Raw genomic sequence first — 18,636 nt, forward strand, 5'->3', positions numbered from 1 at the left:
ATGGAATCAACTGGGTTGGAAAAGACCTTTAAGGGCTGTCAGTGTGGCCATGAACCAGAGGATGCCCATGGGGCAGCCACCAGCCATTGGGCATTTGATTTACTTGTCTCACTATCAACCCTTCCTTTTGGGCCAGAATAAAACACTTCCTAAATAAAACATGTGGCGGAGCTGCTGGTTTAAATCCATTAATTTATCAACCTGGGAAAAGGAAATACCACTGGAGTTTCCTCCTTGCTTGTGCTCGTAGTACATCGACATGATGCACCCTGTCTGGAGAACTGACGTGGGCTGAGTCAGGGCAGTTGTTCAGTGCTTGGTTGTCTGTGGAGCCAGGCTGAGAGAGCTGGGCTGGGGCAGCTGGAGAAGAGAAGGCTCCTCAAGGGGACACCTTAGAGCAGCTCCAGGGCCTAAAGGGGCTCCAGGAAACCTGGAGAGGGGCTTTGGACAAGGGATGGAGGGACAGGACAAGGAGAATGGCTTGAACCTGCCAGAGGGGAGATTGAGATGAGCTCTGAGGCAGAAGCTCTTCCCTGGGAGGGTGCTGAGGCGCTGGCACAGGGTGCCCAGAGAAGCTGTGGCTGCCCCATCCCTGGCAGTGTTCAAGGCCAGGTTGGACACAGGGGCTTGGAGCAACCTGCTCTAGTGGAAGGTGTCCCTGCCTGGGACAGGGGTTGGAGCTGGAGGAGCTTTAAGGTCCCTTCAGCCCAAACCAGGCTGGGATTCTGGGATTCTGTTTCAGTTGTTCCCTTTTCCATCCAGGTTCCTCTGACTGCAGTGTGACTTGCCCAGACTTGTACTGCACAGCAGCTCAGAGGCTGACATAAAGAACGGAGTCATTTAGGGAGTAACAGACTCCAGGGACGGAGGTTAAACTATAACCCTGTGCCAGGATGCTTTTGCTTACTGAATTCCCGAGGGGAAAGGGAGGAAGCGGGAGCAGGATGGGGAATTCCTGCCGGATGGAGCAGCCTATTGCCTTCGTATCGCTGACCTCGGGAGCGCATTGAAAGCGGAATAAAAGCTGTGCTTGCTCTGGGACAGCACCCAAATGGCTGTGAAAGTGGAGGAGCGAAAACACTGTGTCCCTGCCCATAGCAGGGGGTTGGAACTGGATAACCTTAAGGTCCTTTCCAACCCAAACCATTCTATGATTGTATGTAAATGTGTTCATTTAAATAAGAGAAGAACATGGGTGTGAATTCGGGGTGTTGTGCTGCTGCTGGGTTCCCTGAAGGAGATGCTTAAAGCCTGGTTTTATTTCTAGGCCTTGGATTTCCTGTGACTTCTTAGGGCTGTTACTTAACCTCTGTGTTTGCACCCTCCTGATACTCCCCTGGTTGCTTGGCAAGACCTCTTGAGAGTCCCAAAAGACAGTGGAAAATGGTGTTAGTTTGCCATCCTCCTCCTGATGTTCCTGTACTTAAACAGAGCTCTGATAGCATGGTCATAATACATAGATACATGGTTGTGCAGGCCATGGAGAACTTACCCTTTTGGGAGTCACGGACACCCCCAGTCACTGTGCACTAAAAAGTGTTTCCTTTTTGTCTCCCTTTCTCTTTCCAGACTTTATATTCAGAGCACCCATTAAATTAAGCAAACCAGGGGAACTCCGAGAAGAATACGAAAGCCAGCTAAGGAAGGTACAGTATTCTGTGTAATTGTGGGGTTTCTTCCAGAATAACTTGGGATTTCCTGCAGAAATGCCATCCTACCTGTAAGGAAACTTAAGGGGCTTTTTAAGGACCCACAGGGATGCCATAGAGGGACTCTTCATCAAGGACTGGATTCAAACTGAAACAGGGGAGGTGTAAGTAGGATATAAGAAAGAAATTCTTCCCTGTGAGGGTGCTGAGGCGCTGGCACAGGGTGCCCAGAGAAGCTGTGGCTGCCCCATCCCTGGCAGTGTTCAAGGCCAGGTTGGACACAGGGGCTTGGAGCAACCTGCTTTCAGGGAAGGTGTCCCTGCCTGTGGCAGGGGGTTGGAACTGGGTGAGCTTAAGTTCCTTTCCAACCCAAACTGTTCTGTGATACTGTTCCTGCTCTGTACAAAGGTCATTTATTCCCCTTATGCTGTTCAGCCAGTTCAGGAACATACTGGCAGTTATCCAGCATGGAGAAGCCAGATTTGCTGTCTTAGGCTACCTTCCAAAACATGGAAATGTCCCTTCCGTGGTGGACCTCAAGAGACTCTTTGGTTGTTCAGGGTTTATAGAGCATCTGTGTTTGTGGATCCAATTCCATAAAGGCTTTTCAAGCATGAGGCGTCTCCTGCAGTAACATCCTTCTCAGAAACTAGCTATGCCAAACTAGAGCTTTCTGTCTGCAAGAAAAGAAATGGCATTTCAGGACAGAAAACTGGGAAGGGAGGAAAAGGTTTTCAGCTGCTTTGGAGTTAAAGTCTGGGAAAATATTTTCTACATGTAGAAAGGGATTTTTATTATTCTTTTTCAAGTCTAAAACATTGAACCATCTCCAGTGACTTGTCATTTATGGAAGCTGGCTGCTTTTAAGTGAGAAACATCACTGTGAAAGCAATTTCTGCTGCAGCTGAGCAGATAATGCTTTCCAATGCACCCCCTCGCTGTGAGAGTCACCTATACCTCCCTGCAACATTCCCATTTCCACTTGTAGCTCCTGCTTCTGTCACCCCCTCCTCTGCCAGGACCTGTGCAGTGTCCTGCCAAAACAACGTGGACTCTGCCCCGATGCCAGTGTCTCTGTCAATAGATTTAGTCACTGTGTCAGGTCCTCGATCTCTGTCAGGGTTTTGCTGTGAGATGGGTTCAGCCACTCACTAATTATTTTATCTGTTGGGGAAAAGGGAGTTTTTTCATCATCAAAGAGTTTTCTTTGGGGTTTCACTTGAAGATCTCAACAAGCATGGAAAGGGCTGGGAAGCTGAGGTTGAATTAGAAAACAGCCTTGTCCAGTGAGGATGAAAATGCTGCTTAGATGGTATTTAATGTAAATAACTAGTCTAGGAAATGCAGATTTGGGAGAGGGGCTCTTCATCAGTGACTGCAGGAATAGGACAAAGAGTGATGGGTTCAAACTGAAACAGGGGAGATTTAGGCTGGATATAAGTGTCACTGATTTCACACAAGGAGAAGCAGGAGTGAAGACTCCTCCATGTTTTCTAATTGTCTTCCCACATATATAGAATGGAATCCCAGCCTGGTTTGGGATGAAGGGACCTTAAAGCTGATCCAGTTCCAACCCCTGCCCCGGGCGGGGACACCTTCCACTAGAGCAGGTTGCTCCAAGCCCCTGTGTCCAACCTGGCCTTGAACACTGCCAGGGATGGGGCAGCCACAGCTTCTCTGGGCACCCTGTGCCAGCGCCTCAGCACCCTCCCAGGGAAGAGCTTCTGCCTCAGAGCTCATCTCAGTCTCCCCTCTGGCAGGTTCAAGCCATTCCCCTTGGCCTGTCCCTACATCCCTTGTCCAAAGCCCCTCTCCAGGTCTCCTGGAGCCCCTTTAGGCCCTGGAGCTGCTCTAAGGTGTCCCCTTGAGGAGCCTTCTCTTCTCCAGCTGCCCCAGCCCAGCTCTCTCAGCCTGGCTCCAGAGCAGAGCTGCTCCAGCCCTCGCAGCAGCTCCGGGGCCTCCTCTGGCCTCACTCCAGCAGCTCCACATCCCTCTTGTGCTGTTCCCCAGAGCTGGATCAGGGCTGCAGGGGGGTAATTCAGTATTTTCTTTTATTGTAACCTTTAGGATGAGTGTACTCAGGGCACCTTTGGCTGAAAGAAAAAATTAAGCTTTTTATACAGGTGTTAACTGTAAACTTTGTTGGGGTTTTATAAATCCCTCCATAAGAGCGAGTGGGAGATGTTCCATGATGATACTGGAGCTCGCTTATCATTGATCCTGCCAGACTTTTTGCTTGATGTCTTCAATCGTATTGCAAGGCCAGAATTTCCTGGGTGTCCAGAGGAACCAGAACCTCCTGAGTCCATTGGGGCAGGATGTTACCTCTGCAGCTCTTCCAGGTGCCTCCAGACTGACACATACCTCCATCTTCCAGAAGGATTAACCCATCTTCTCTCCTTTGGTCCATAAAACTTTTACAGGAGCACTGCATCCATGCGGGACAAAGTGGGTGCTTTGTCACCTCTTGTGAATCCTGATCACTTTATTACTGACTTTAAATATTACCTGTAAAGCTCCATGAGCACATGCAAAGCATGATGAGGCTCCAGCTGAAGAGGCTTTTGCAGCCACCAATTGACTTCAGCTAAAAGCTACCACATGCCAACACCTCTCACTTCCCACCAGGCAAAAGGAAACACTTTTAACATGTTTCTGGCATCTTGTGCCTGGTTTTGTCTCATTCCTGTTCATCCTGATGCCTTCCCCTCCTTTCTCCTGAGCCTTATCTGAAGGAGCTCTGAATCATCACCTAAGAGGAAAGGGCAATGTAATTTTACTGACAAAATGGCAACTTTTTCCTTATTGCAGGTGGAATTGTGCTTGATGCCACTTAGTGAGAGTTTCCTGGTGTCTCTGAACTCCTGAATTAGGAAGGAGGAGACAAGGAATCAGGTTTGGGGACCAAAGGTTGTGTATAACAAGGCTTCCCCCTGTGTGTCAAGGCAGGAGGTTTCATCTCAGCTTCCCTGCCTGTTCCCCAGGGATAACCCATGCTGGCTCTCCTCCTGAGGAAGGCAGAGGAGCTTTTACATCTCCCAGATGTGAGTTGCTTTATAAAGCCTCACTCTTGACCTGTTTCCCAGCCTTTTGCAGGTGAAAACAAAGCAGTTACCATAATGATGCACTGGAGATTTTCTTATTTGAAGTGGATCATCTCCTGGTGTGATTTTCTTTCAGCATGGCATGAGTTATTTGCTGTCTGTGCAGGACAGTGAGATTTTCTGTTCCCCTCTTCTATACATCACACGTGGTGCCCTTATATTTCATATTTTCCCAAGGGAGGATATTATCTCTGTGTCCTAAAAGCCCAAACTCACCCTGTTAAACTGTCTTTCTATCACAAGGAGTCTATTTATTGCCTGTTATCACACGCAATCAGGAGGGAAGCTCCTACTGAGGCATGTGCTGACATGCAGCTTCCAGCAGCATGGGTAGACGGAGCAGGCTGAGGGAGTGAGCAGGCAAACCCGGACAGTTCATGGAGCAGAGAGAAGATACCAAACGTGAGTTTGCCAAACTTCTGGAAATCAATGTTAGGGTCAAGAGGGATGTTCCCTGAAATGGGCGTTTCTTGAGCAATACCCAAGGGAAAAAGGATTGATTGCTGGTACAGCTTTTATCCTGCAGCTTCAGCTTCCTTTTAAGATGTTTACAAACAGCTTAAAATGCATTTTCTGATCACTGTATACTGCTAAGAGCAGCTGAGAGTCCTGCATCCAGTATTCCAGAGATGATCCTTGGGTAACTTCTCCCAGGGTAGATACTTCCCAGCAGCTTGTTCCAGTTTCTAGTCCCCATGTCCCATTGCCACGTTTGTAAGTAAATTCTCTGAGAGATAATTTACATGGAGCTGCTTAAAATGACTTTGTTTTAATAAGTACAAATTTTATCCTTAGATTTTGCCTTTGCAGCCTGAATTCTGCACCTAAATTCCTTTGTTGTATCCCATTAATTAGGCTTGAGATCCTGGTGTTGCTTTGTTCACTGTTGGTGCAGTGCTCGACCCTCACATGAGCTGTGACATTGCCTCAAACCCTGTAATATTCCTGTATGTTGTTACATACACTTGTGGCTTTAGATTTGGGAATTGAGTATAGTTGTAGAAGTTAGATAAAGAGCAAAGATTTCCGTATAGTTTTCTTCCAGGTGAGAAATACGGAAGGGACACAAGTGCTGGGTGGTATTTCAGCTCGTTGTGATAAATCTTGATGTGAACTTGCTTTTCAGCCTTAAAAAAGGCTCCTTAAAGAACTTGGCTTTCAGATACTTAAAAAAGGCTCCTTAAGGTGCAGAAATACTGTTCATGAGGCATATAGCAGAGTATTCATCATATACGCATCATGTGGCTGTAATCCGTATTAGTCAGACACTGGGTTGTAGTTATTGCTAGAGCTTGTTAATAGATCAGGAATTTAAAGATATATCTTAAACCAGCTGGAAAGAAGAAGTCAAACCAGTCTTTGGAAACATCTTCAAACACCCATAATCCGCCAAAGAGTGGGTTTGTTCCTGGTTTCTACCTTCTGTCCTTCTACCTCTCTCTTCCTTATCTCTGGGGGTTCAGATTCAGTAGGATTTGGGGCCTCCCCAGTCTGAAGATCACAATGTGCTTTTCATGTAATGCATCATGAACTCTTTGTCATCTTCGTGCCCATACTTTGGGTTTTTCCCCTTTCCTCATCAGGGTATTGAAATGCTGGATATTTCTGGGAGAATGAGGATTTGCAGGATCAGTGTGGATGCCTGTGGATGCCTTGAGCTTTACTGGAGACCACCAGGTCCTGCAGCACTGCTCTCCTGAGAGGCAGGAGGGAAGTTGTGGTGGTGTGAGAAGATAGGAGGGAACATAACAGAGCAACTGCTTAAGCATCTGAGGTGCCCACACTCAAATGTGAGGAATAAAGAGAAGCATTTGAATCCCTTGTGCTTACCCATCACTGTGATTCATCAGCATGATGGAGACCAGTCAGTCAGAGGTCAGGCTTGTTGTCTCACACTTACACACCACATTGGGTGGAGGAAGGAGGAAGCACCTGGTGTAGATACACATCTATATGTAGACTATTCATGGCCTCTGTGAGTGTGATGTTGAGGAAGAGGTGGGAGACAGGCTGGGTGAATGGCTGAGTAATGAGTGAGGAGGGAGCTGGGTGATGTTGTCCAGGGATGATGGGCTGGTGCTGTCTGAAGGACATACCACAGAGCCTGTTCATCAGGAAAAGGTGGTGGGAAGGAGGAGAAAGGGTTGTTGGTTTTGAGTAGCAAGTCCTGGCAGAAATGGGGAGGTTGATTCCTTAGGTAAAGGAGGAGCAGAATAATGCGGCAGGACAGGCAGCCCACTGGGGTCACGGATCATGCTGGGGATAATCCTTTGGGTCAGGAAGAAAGAAATCTCTGCATAGAGAGCCTGGCCAGGAGGAGCTTGTGGACACAGAAGTTGACCTTGGTTGGATAAAAGGGGTCACTGAGTGATGGATTGTGCTTTCCAGAGGGAAGGAATCAAAGTGGTTGCACTTCTCTGAAATCCACTTTTCTTCTTACAGGGACTTTTCTAATCCACTTTTCTTATTCCAGGGGGTTGGAATTAGGTCATTTTATGGTCCTTTCCAACCCAAACCATTCTATGATTCTATGATTAATGGTCTTCTACAAGCTCCAAGATGGGTGGGGACCAGGGAAGATAAATGAGGGTATGGGGACCAGCAGTTAATGGAAGAACACTCTTCAAAAGGCACAGCAAAAGAGCCTTCAGTGCAGGAGGAGGATGGGAAGTGCAGCAAGATACAGCTTGAGGCAGCTCGGTAGGATTTCATGTGCAGCCTTCAGGGTTGTGACGTGCAGCACAGGGTGCCCAGAGAAGCTGTGGCTGCCCCATCCCTGGCAGTGTTCAAGGCCAGGTTGGACACAGGGGCTTGGAGCAACCTGCTCCAGTGGAAGGTGTCCCTGCCCGGGGCAGGGGTTGGAGCTGCAGGAGCTTTAAGGTCCCTTCCAACACAAACCAGGCTGGGATTCTATGAATTGCTGCATCTGTCCCATTTTAATGTAACTGATGCTGTCTGTATCTCTTCCAAATTGTCCTGTGTCTCAGGCCATTTGAAGACTAAAATTGAACTGTCATAACTTGCATGAAACTACTGTTGTGCACATTCTTATTTGTAGTCTTCTTATCTACAAGTAGACTAAAGCTTTGGTCTCTCTAGTTCAGAAAATACCATGGGAGAGCAGTCTGGGTCAAACCCTGGACCTCACAGGCCTTTGCTGTTTTGCAAAGCAGATAATATTTGTGTAGAGCGCATGAACCTGTTGTAGGAAGAAACTCATCTTCACACTGTGAGAATTCACATTCTCATCTTGTGAGAGAGGCAGAGGCTCTACTCTAGAGAAATAAAGACACAAAACCAAATGGTGTGACCAGGCTCTTGGAAAATCACTTATTGGCAACCAGGTATAAAACTTCAAACCTTTAAAATACACCATCTCTTTTGTCATTCTTGCCAGCTGAGAGAAGAAAAACTACAAGAGGAGAAAGCTTCTGAGGACCTGATTCACAAGTTCGTTCTGGACGACGGGGATGTAGGAAAAAGGAAAATGGAAGAACAGCAGAAAAAAGAGGACTCTTTAGTTCTTAAAGTGAACCAAGAGTGTGTAAGTAAGCTTGGGCTTCTCTTTCTACTCACATTGTAGACACTGGCTGGTAGGTGAAATGCTCCAAGTCTCAGTCCTGGAACAAGAGCGAGTTTTTTTAAGACCTGGAGTAACTGACTGTCTCCTGTTCCTGCCCCTTGAAACTGGGAGATTCCATCCTTTGACACAAGGAGCTCTCCAGGATTATTTGACTCCTTTATATCCCCTGAAGACTTTGAGCTAACAGATTATTGACCCATGTGAGTACTAACAAACCTGTCTTCCCACGTTTGTTAGTACTACAGATGTTCTTCTGGAGGTTTCTTGCCCCCTTTTACCCACTGTACCCATGACTGGAGGTACAGCTCTTCCAAACACAGCAGAGAAACGTGTCAAGGAAACCACTCTGCATTGTGCAGCCTCGGTCTTCAGGCATGTATGCATTTCCACAAACATTCCTCCATGACTCTTCTACATGCAGGTGTACAGTACTGTGGTCCAGCAGATTCTTCATGCTGAATTTTGCCTATTTCCCATCTCAGTTGTGAGACTTAATAGGAAATGCTGTTAACACTTAAAGGTTCATGGGATGAGGTGTGGGTACTGAATAACGTCCCATGGTACCTTTGTTGTAGGATTGTCTCATGTTTCCATGATCAGTAAATAACTTCCTTCAGTGGGAGCTGTACATAGGTGCTGTGTGCTGATTTTTGCATTATTTATGCTTTGGGGGGCACCCTTTGTGCTGTTACAGCTCCAGTGAAGAGAGCAGCACAGACACATACATGTACGTGCTGACACGCTGCACTCTCAGTTCACCTCCTCTCGGTGTAATGAGGTTTTGGAATCTTGGATATCTCTGCAAGCAAGAGCTTTGTTTTCCAAGAGATTCTTTCTGTTGCACTTGTCAGTTAACTCTCCCTTGGTTGCCTCCAGTTCCCTGAACGTCTCTCGGATTCGGAGAATGAAGAACCATTCCAGGGCAGGCAAACACATCGATCAGCTTTCGTTTCCAAGACCAGTGCCTACTCCTTTGCTTTCCTTTCAGGGTAAGAGGCTGAGACTTGATTCAAGTTGATTAATGATGAATTACAAGTGTTTTGTGACTATTGTTCTAAACATACCTGAGCTGTTTTAAATTAATTAAAATGGGTGTTCCAATCCAAAATAAGTAACGTTGTCGCTGGAATTTTAGAACAGGCTAATTGGTAGAATGTGGAGTTTGTCTGATTGCCTCCTACCTACTACAAAATCCTGGGGGTTAAAGAAGTTAGTGTTCATCCCATGGAGGAGAAAAATCATTGCATGTAGATTTAGATGACAGAAATCATGGAATCATGGAATGGCTTGGGTTGGAAGGGACCTTAAAGCTCCTCCAGCTCCAACCCCTGCCCTGGGCAGGGACACCTTCCACTAGAGCAGGTTGCTCCAAGCCCCTGTGTCCAACCTGGCCTTGAACACTGCCAGGGATGGGGCAGCCACAGCTTCTCTGGGCACCCTGGGCCAGCACCTCAGCACCCTCACAGGGAAGAGCTTCTGCCTCAGAGCTCATCTCAGTCTCCCCTGTGTCATCATTAAACTAATTAAATTAAAAAGATCTTTAGATTTTAAATCATTACATTAAAAAATTGTTGAAGTTCTGTGTGCTGAACTCTGGGTCCTTCTCCAGCGCAGATGTTAAGAGGTAACAGCAGCCCCAAACCCCTTAGCAGTGAACGCCGCTGCATGGTGCAGTGGAAGCAGCTGAGTAACTCTGTGTTTCCACATGAGAAGCACAGGGGTTTCCATAGCATCCTCATTAGCTCCGACCTCAATTAGCTACAAGTAGGTGGAGGTGTCAGCGTGTTTAGCGAGGAGCCCTTCAACACAGCCGAGGATTCTGAGGCTGATCCAAGATTCCTGCATCCCTTTTCCCTGAGGGCGTAGGAGGCATCTCTGGCTGCCAAGGCTGATGCCTCCCCCACAGGCAGCTCTGCCAGGGCTGGTTCTTCCTCAGGTCATGAACAATCTCCTGTTTTCCCCCATCTGCTTTTCAGGAACCTAACCGCCAAGGTGGAAAGGAGCCGGAGCTGCAACGACACCATTCAGGAGAGATCAAAGAGCAGGCAGAGATCAGCCCCAGCCAACAAAACAAAGGTAGGGACTGCGCCTGCAAGCAAAGGCTTTGTGAAGTGTCAATGTTCTTATCTGAGCTTACACAGCACCAGGAAGCTGGAGATAAGAAACGTGGTGTTGGTGGCGCTGCGGGTGCTGTGTTATCGCCGTGGGGCCAATCGCTTCCTTGCAGCTCCCAATAAAACCCTGCTAGGTTAGAAATAACAAAGCAGGAAAGTAGCTTATGGAGCTGTTTGTCAGCACTGGAGGATAACTGGAAGTTGGAAGGGTCCTCCTGGTGCTCGCTTGTCATTCAGTTTCTTTTCACGGCTGAATCCTGGCTGATTAGAGAGAAATCTTTTAGGAGTTTAGGAGTAAAATCCCCTTTTCCTCCCCCTTCCTCTCCTGTTCTTTCCAAAGCTGTTTAAACTGCTTTGTTTAAACATTTAAGCTTTCGGTCTCCCATCCCTGGCAGTGTTCAAGGCCAGGTTGGACACGGGGGCTTGGATCAACCTGCTCTAGTGGAATATGTCCCTGCCCTGGGCAGGGGTTGGAGCTGGAGGAGCTTTAAGGTCCCTTCCAACCCAAACCAGTCTGGGACTGTATGAAACAGAGTAAAACTCTTTGCTTTTCTAGTGTTAGAATACTTTCTCCTGCACTTCCACACTATGGGAAGAGCTGGCCTGGTCTTGCTTCCCCTTGCATCCAGCAGCCCAAATGAATTAACCCTGTGTTACCCTGTGCAGGGCTGGCTCTGCAGTGCACCTCAGTGCTTCACAGTGATCACAGAGCACCGCTGCGGATCGGAACTGGAGGGTTTTGGGGCTCTTCCAGCAGTAGTCACTGGGTGCCTTCCACTCCTTGGAGATGACCTCCAGCCCTCGCAGCAGCTCCGGGGCCTCCTCTGGCCTTGCTCTAACAGCTCCACATCCTCCTTATGCTGGGGACACCAGAACTGCACCCAGGGTTCATGCTCTGGGGGTGCACCCAGCACACAGGGGGTTCTGGGCTCAAGCACACGCTGAAGCTGGGTCATGGGGAGCTTCTCCTCACCCAACACCCCAAGTCCTTCTCCTCAGGCTGCTCTGAATCACTTTCCTGCCCAACCTGTAGCTGTGCCTGGGATTGCCCTGACCCAGGTGTAGGACCTTGCACTTGGCCTTGTGCAAGTTTCTCCTTGGGGCTGGCGTTGGCCACCTCTCAGGTGTATCAGCCACTCCCCCCCAGTGTCCATATTCACCTCAATGACAAACGTTTGAGCTGTGGTGCTTTGCTTTGCAGGTGCCACCCGTCACCAGCACGTCCACACCACTGGTTGGGGTTTTGTCATCCACCCAGAACAACCGCTGCCTCTCAGCCCCAGACCTGACAGCAGAGAAGCGCCTGGTTCTCAACCCTGTTTCATCCCTCTCAGCCCTGCACAAGCCAGAGAGATCCATCAGCCCCGAGAGCAACGACAGCATCTCAGAGGAACTCAACCACTTCAAGCCCATCGTCTGCTCTCCGTGTACTCCACCAAAGAGGCTTCCTGACGGCCGGGTCCTGAGCCCCCTCATCATCAAATCCACCCCGAGAAACCTCAACAGGAGCCTGCAGAAGCCAACGACCTACGAGGCCAGTCCAAGAATCCTGAAGAAGTGGGAGCAGATCTTTCAGGAGCGCCAGATCAAAAAGACTCTCTGCAAAGCGACCCTCACGTCCTTGGCTTCAGAGCCTGGGGAAGATGTTGCAGCTCCTGACATCACCCACTCCAGCAGTTGCACTAAAGAGCAGCCACAAGCACGGGATGATCATCTTCCACCCGACCCCACAGGAGACCCTCGCCCCGAACTGGATTTCTTCCCTTCCATCAGTGAAACGAAGCTGGGAAAAGGGAATGAGAAGAACAGAGATTCCCAGGCCTTAACCACAGACGAGAGCACCACTGATCCAGATGTGAGATCAAACATCGCCTCCCTCAACCCACGAGTGTCCGAAGTCCCTGACCTTAAAGTGAACACCTTCATGGACAAATCCTGTCTCGGCCTCGGCTCAAAAGTGCTGAGCAGAAGACTCCTGGGTGTGAGCACATCGCTTCCCGACAGCACCGCACTGAAAGCACCGGGGAAGAAGCAGCTGAAATACCTGAACAACAGCGAGTTGATCAATGTCCAGAACAGCACCTGCAGCTCGGTGGAGAACATCATCGCGGAGCAGCCGCCGGTGCTGAGACGGGGCCGCAAGAGACGCTGCAAAACAAAGCACTTGGAGCACAACGGCTCCGTCAAGAGACTGAGGCACCCGGCGGGAGAGGTGGGGCTGGTGCCCGAGGTGCGGGACGTGGAGCAGAAGCTCCAGCAAGAGGAGGAGGACAGGAGGTTGGCCCTGCACCTCCAGAGGATTTTCGACAGCGAGAACAGGACAGTGGAGAGGCGGAAAGTCAGAGTGGAGCGGTACCTGCTGCGCTCCAAGAGCACGCTGGGTGCCAAGTAGCACTGGTGGACGCTGTTGCCTTGCTAGAGGACGATGAGGTTTATCAGATTATCCTATAGGAAACCTATTTTTGGTCATACGTCCACCCACACAGTTGGTTTTCTCATTTTCGGTGGTAAGATGTTTGTAGGTCCAGTTCAGATCGAAGCCAGAGTCCTTTCAGCTGAACAAAACGAAGAGGGGTTGAGGGAAAAGTTCCTCAAGTTTTCCTGGTTCATTGGTCTGAGAGATGTGTGCATTGTCCCCATGAATACCCTGCAACACCTCTGCATGCAGTTGGTGACGTTTGGGTTCCCCACAGGAGGGTTGTGTGAGCAGCATGGGATGAGGAGCTCATCCATTCCCTGCCTTGCTGCTTCAACAGGCCAAGGGAAATCAGGGCTCTGCTCACAGAATGTAGGTTTTTCCCATCCTAGAAGTAGTCTTCTCCTCTGCCTGTCCCACTCTCTTCCTTATGTTGTGGTGGTCAGACTGCTACTGATGTCAGTGTGTTTGATGACCCACTTGAGGGTTGTTAGGGAGGGAAGTTGATCTGTATTTCTGCTAGGAAGTACCAGATAGATCCACCTGTAGTACTTACAAGTGAACGTATCTCACTGTCTGCACCAGCAGCACAACTCCCAGGTTACTTCCTTTAAGTACAAAGTAGTAAAGAAAGATTTAAAATAAGGATTTTACTGAAAAGCCTTAGAGGTTGCCCAGAGAAGCTGTGGCTGCCCCAGCCCTGGCAGTGTTCAAGGGCAGGTTGGACACAGGGGCTTGGAGCAACCTGCTCTAGTGGAAGGTGTCCCTGCCCATGGCAGAGGTTGGAACTGGAGGAGCTTTAAGGTCCCTTCAGCCCAAACCCATCTGGGATTCTCTGAACTTGCACATTCATGTTGGTGACACAGCAGAGAGCTCGGGTAGAGCAGTTGGGACCATGCTCTGGGTGCTGTGAGCCAGGGAGCAAATGCAGCTTTTCTCCCATCCCCACCTCTTCCAAGGCGAGAGGATTTCCAGCTCTTCCCACTTTGTTACCTGGAGAGGGAAGCTCTGGCCGGGTGATTCCAGGCAGGATCCCTCCCTGCTGACACGTACCTTGCTCAGTTAAGAGATCCCTCAGCACACCTCAGACCTGGCCTTACACGTCCAAGAGCAGCCCCAGGAGGCATCCCGAGGTCTGTGACGCATCACCCTCCTCTGCCAGCACCGGGCGAGCTGGGATGGGAGGGTTGGGATGGGAGCCCAGCCCTCCCAGTCCTCAGGCACATGGATGTGGGTGCTCAGGGTGATGTGAGCCTGCCCTGCCCCTGCTCCCAGCTACCTGTCTTCTGGTTCAAACCACTAAGAGAGCTCAGGTGAGCAATGCACTAAAGATTTCCACTTCAAGGCATGAAGCTGGGCAGCCTGGACCGGAGCTAGCTCAGAGCTTGGGCTTGATGGAGCTTCTGGTGGCCCGTCCTTGGGTTCTTCATATTTCCATCACTCTTCCCCATCATCCCTTATAATTCCACTGATTATTTCCTAATCAGTGGAAATTGTTTGATCATTAGGCTCAACAACCATCAGCTTAACTCGATACTTGAAGGCCACCTTGCAGAGTATTCACTGGGGACCCTCAGTGCCCACAGGGACCTTGTCCAGGGCAGAGGCTGTGGCATTCACCATCTTGCTGACCCATGGGCTGGATGACAAGGGGTGTTCTGGGGATGGAACTGAAAGCAAAGTGTTGGAGCAAACTCACCATGATCCCGTGGTGTGATGGGACAAGAGCCAAGTGTGTTCCAGCAGATGGATCTGATCCAAGAGAACGGTCATTGCCCAGTTTCCTTTAGCTAAAAATAATGGTTTAATATCTCCTTCCACCTAAAATGGTTAAAGAGAGCAAACAGGAACTGGTTGGCACTGGCACAGGCTGCCCAAGTGAGTGCCCCATCCCTGGCAGTGTTCAAGGCCAGGTTGGACACAGGGGCTTGGAGCAACCTGCTTTAGTGGAAGGTGTCCCTGCCTGGGGCAGGGGTTGGAGCTGGAGGAGCTTTAAGGTCCTTTCCAACCCAACCCAACCCATTCCATGATTTCCTCTCCTGTGAGGACCCTGGCGCCTTTTTCTCCCCAAATTGAACTGGATTCCTTTTTTATTTTAAAAAAAGAAATCTTATATTTTAATGGATAAAATTTATATATTTTAAATACTATATTTCAACAGATTGACACTTTGGTTTTGAGAAATCTTATAGCAATGATTCCATAATATATATCTCTCTCTATATCTATCTCTGTATCTCCTTAACACACCAACTACTGGATGGCTTAAGTCATCCCTAGGGCTGGTTAGGCCTGGCTTGGCTAGGCCTGGCCTGCTGCAGCTCATGGGTGATGGCTTTCCCTGCCCGCTAACACACCACAACCTCCAGGCGGTAAGCTTCTGCAGGCTGTGTGCTAAAATGTTTGCGTGCATCTTTAAACTGAAATCTTTAAATATTGGCTTTAACCTGCCAGAGGGGAGATTGAGATGAGCTCTTAGGCAGTTTTTCTTCCCTGTGAGGGTGCTGAGGTGCTGGCACAGGGTGCCCAGAGAAGCTGTGGCTGCCCCATCCCTGATTCAAGGCCATTGGATGTGGTTCTGGGCAACCTGGTTGAGTTGAAGATGTCCCTGCTCAATGGAGCAGGATGGACTAGATGAGCTTTGAAGGTCCTTTCCAACCCAAACCATTCCATGATTCTAAGCAGCATTGGCCTGGACCTGCCCTTTACAGTGAAATAAGCTCAGGAGGAAATCCCACAGCCATTACTCAGAATTCATGCTGGGTTTTCCCAACATTTTGAGCTAAATCCTGCACTTCCCAAGTGCATTTTGAGCTGTAATTACTTTTACAGGCCCCTTCCCATGGTTAATCCCTTGAGCCTCAACCAGACTTCCCTAAACAGCTTCCCCCTTCCTCACAGTGCTTGAGGGCTTCATCCAGGCTTGGGCTGCTCTGAGCAAGCCCACACCACAAAACCCAGCTTTCCACATGGAACGTGTCCTTTCTTGCCCCTCTTCACATGGATTTCACAGTCCAATTGTCTTAAATCCCTTCTTCAGATTACATCAATATTATGGGGGTTTGGGTGTTGAGTCCCTCTTTCTAAATCCAAGCTGGGTGGAAGCAGAGGAGGTGATGCCTGAGCTGGAGCCAGGAAAGCTTCATGGGACCCCTCGTGCCTCTGGTTTAACCTCACCTTAGTGGGCTCCAAACCAAGAGAGTGCTCCTTGGCTCCCCAGGCATCATACATGGTCCGTTGCACCCACGCTGAAGAAGACCTTTGGACATGGCATCAACAATCATCATGGAAGCTTTCAGGAAAGCATCAGAGCAGGATTCACCTTTTCTCATGAGGTTTTTAGTCTGAGGAAGCTGCTGGCTGTGTTTCCTACGTGCACTTCTCCATCTGGTTGCTGAAGGACTGCGGAGAACATGGGCTGTTTCCATAAGGATCACCTAAACCCTCTCCCCTTCTTCCTGAGTTATCAGGAGCACGACTACTCTCGTCTGAAATCCACCCAAAGCAGTGTTGGGATCAAGACCTGAGGTGGTGTGAGGTTGGGATGAATGTGTTACTAACTCAACACTGTTTAAGCTTGCACAAAATGAAGTTCATTGCATGTAATTACACTTCGAAGAGCAGGAATTCCTTCTTCTCCCTTTAGAGGACAGGTATGACACTGCCTGTGCCACAGGTAACGCCAGCGGAGAAGGAAAACACCTCTTCCTGACTGGTGGATGCAGCACAAGGTCTGCAGAGACCCCAAGATGAAGCTACGTGTGTTCAAGGCCAGGTTGGACACAGGGGCTTGGAGCAACCTGCTCTAGTGGAAGGTGTCCCTGCCCGGGGCAGGGGTTGGGGCTGGAGGAGCTTTGAGGTCTCTTCAACCCAAACCATTCTATGATGCTATTAAAGTCATTTCTAACCCTTCTCCTTTCTGCAGCCACCTTCCCACCGGGATGAGGGCAGTGGGACAGGGTGAGCATCCTCCCAGGGTGTGAAGCTCTCTTCTCTTGTGGGAAATAAGAAGCAGGTCAAGAGCTTGCCCTGCTGGAATCACTGGAGGGGCTGGGGTTGGTTTGGCAACAGGAGGACCGTGTCTGCCAAAGATGCCACCAACTCTGGAAGGTTTCTTTTGGACCCTGTGGAGCTCTTTACCTGGGAAAAGCCATAGGGAAAGGTCTGTGTTTGGAGTCAGTGAGATGAGAGAAATGAAGGAAAAGTGCCAAAATGAGGGGATTGTACCAGCTGATTGTATCATGTTGTTCTCTAGTGTCAGTATTTACTCCAGATGCTGTTGTACGTGCAGTAGTCACGACGTGGAGCTTGAACAAGTGCTTCTTTTCTGTGTTCTCAATGAAAGCAAAGGGTTGAAGCCTTAAAGACTATCACTGATATAAACCCAAGCCTTTAGCAATGCTCTGCCTGAACCCTCCGACAGCCCCCTGCTGTATCCCAGTTATCCAGTGAAAGGTTCACAAGGAGCTTGTCCTGGAAGTGTTGCATGAAAACCTGGTCCCTCTCAACCCACTGAGGGGCTAAAGATGACAACAAACCACTGTTGGATGCTTGGTCTTGTGTGGCACCATGACGGTGACCTGTGGGATGTCCCCATGGGTGGAACTGGGACCTGCCACCGGTGTGAAGTCCACCACAGAAGCTGGGATGATCCCAACGTGTCGCATCCAACACAAACCTTCCCTGGGTCTAAACCACCACAAAGCATCAGCTCTGGAATTTGCTCTTCACTATGCAACAGGAAAGCCTTCAGCTGGTGGCACGGGGGGGTGTTCGCCTGGTTTCCTTGGTATTTGCTATCAAACTGCTCAAATCTGGATGTTTCTACTCCTTTTTCCCCCCAGTACTGCTTTAAATCATTGTGCTTTCGTGTTCTCCTCAGCACCAGGGTGGGACAAGACTTTCAGTGGTCATTTTGGGTCTCAGCTTCATCTGAATGTTTTCCAGAGGGAAGTTCTGAAGGACTCTTGACTTGCATGTGTTAAATGTGTGGGTGACAATGACATGCAGGCGTCTGTCATGTTGTGGCTTCTGTTGTTTGGAACAGAGTAAATCCTGCTTGTGGAAAACAAAGCTTGTCACAAACCAGAACTGTGCCAACTGTGTACAAATAACGTGTGCATCTTAACAGCAACGAGGACTTTGAACTGCAGGACAAAGGCCGAGGTTAAAACAGAATAAAACCAGGTTCTGACAGTGCTTCTGACCTGTGTCTGATGAACTTCTTGCTCTTGGGAACAAGCAGGACCCTGCTGCTGCCTGTCCCCAAGGGGTGACGGTTGCCTCTGGCTGAATGAGGTTGTTGAGGAGGGAACAAGGTGAAGGGGAGTAGAATGATGTGGTTTTCATGTAAGTGAGCAGCCAGGGGGGAGTGAGCATCCTCCATTGTGTGTCCCAGCCCCTCTGGTTGCTCTGGTGCTGCTGCTTGTGGGGTGTGACACTGGGGGATGGATTTGGGGTGTTAAGAAGGGGGCTGTGCCCAGCTGAGCTCCCTGGGTGCGCTGTTGGGCATGTACCTGCGGTGGGACTGGGGCTCCATGCTCTGAGATGCCACCAGCAGCACTGATGGCACTTTCCCAGTGCAAAATGGGTTTTCCCCAAGGGGCAGATGGATGCTGGGACAGTGGGAGAGAGCTGAGAGAGTTGAGCTGGTATTAGCTCCATCCCTGGCAGTGGTGGTGCTGTTGGCCCCCACCACGAGCTGTGCTCATCATGGACCATCACTGCTGGCCAGAACTCCCTGGAACAGCCAGAGGGAGCAGCAGCTTTC

The 18,636-nt window shown here is 49.4% G+C and overlaps 1 protein-coding gene across 1 annotated transcript; it reads left to right on the forward strand.

Annotated features, from left to right (window-relative positions):
• Window positions 1-1,569: 1,569 nt before the first annotated feature.
• RNF169 (ring finger protein 169) lies at window positions 1,570-12,842 on the forward strand (the record flags this gene model as incomplete). The annotated part of the gene is made up of 5 exons (XM_010023651.1): window positions 1,570-1,646; window positions 8,151-8,297; window positions 9,213-9,325; window positions 10,313-10,412; window positions 11,652-12,842. Coding segments are annotated over 5 exons (1,628 nt in total), but the record flags the coding sequence as incomplete, so codon positions are not given.
• Between the last annotated feature and the right edge of the window lie 5,794 nt (window positions 12,843-18,636).

Source organism: Nestor notabilis, unplaced genomic scaffold, assembly GCF_000696875.1.
Source record: "Nestor notabilis isolate BGI_N333 unplaced genomic scaffold, ASM69687v1 scaffold13461, whole genome shotgun sequence".
NCBI lineage: Eukaryota > Metazoa > Chordata > Aves > Psittaciformes > Psittacidae > Nestor > Nestor notabilis.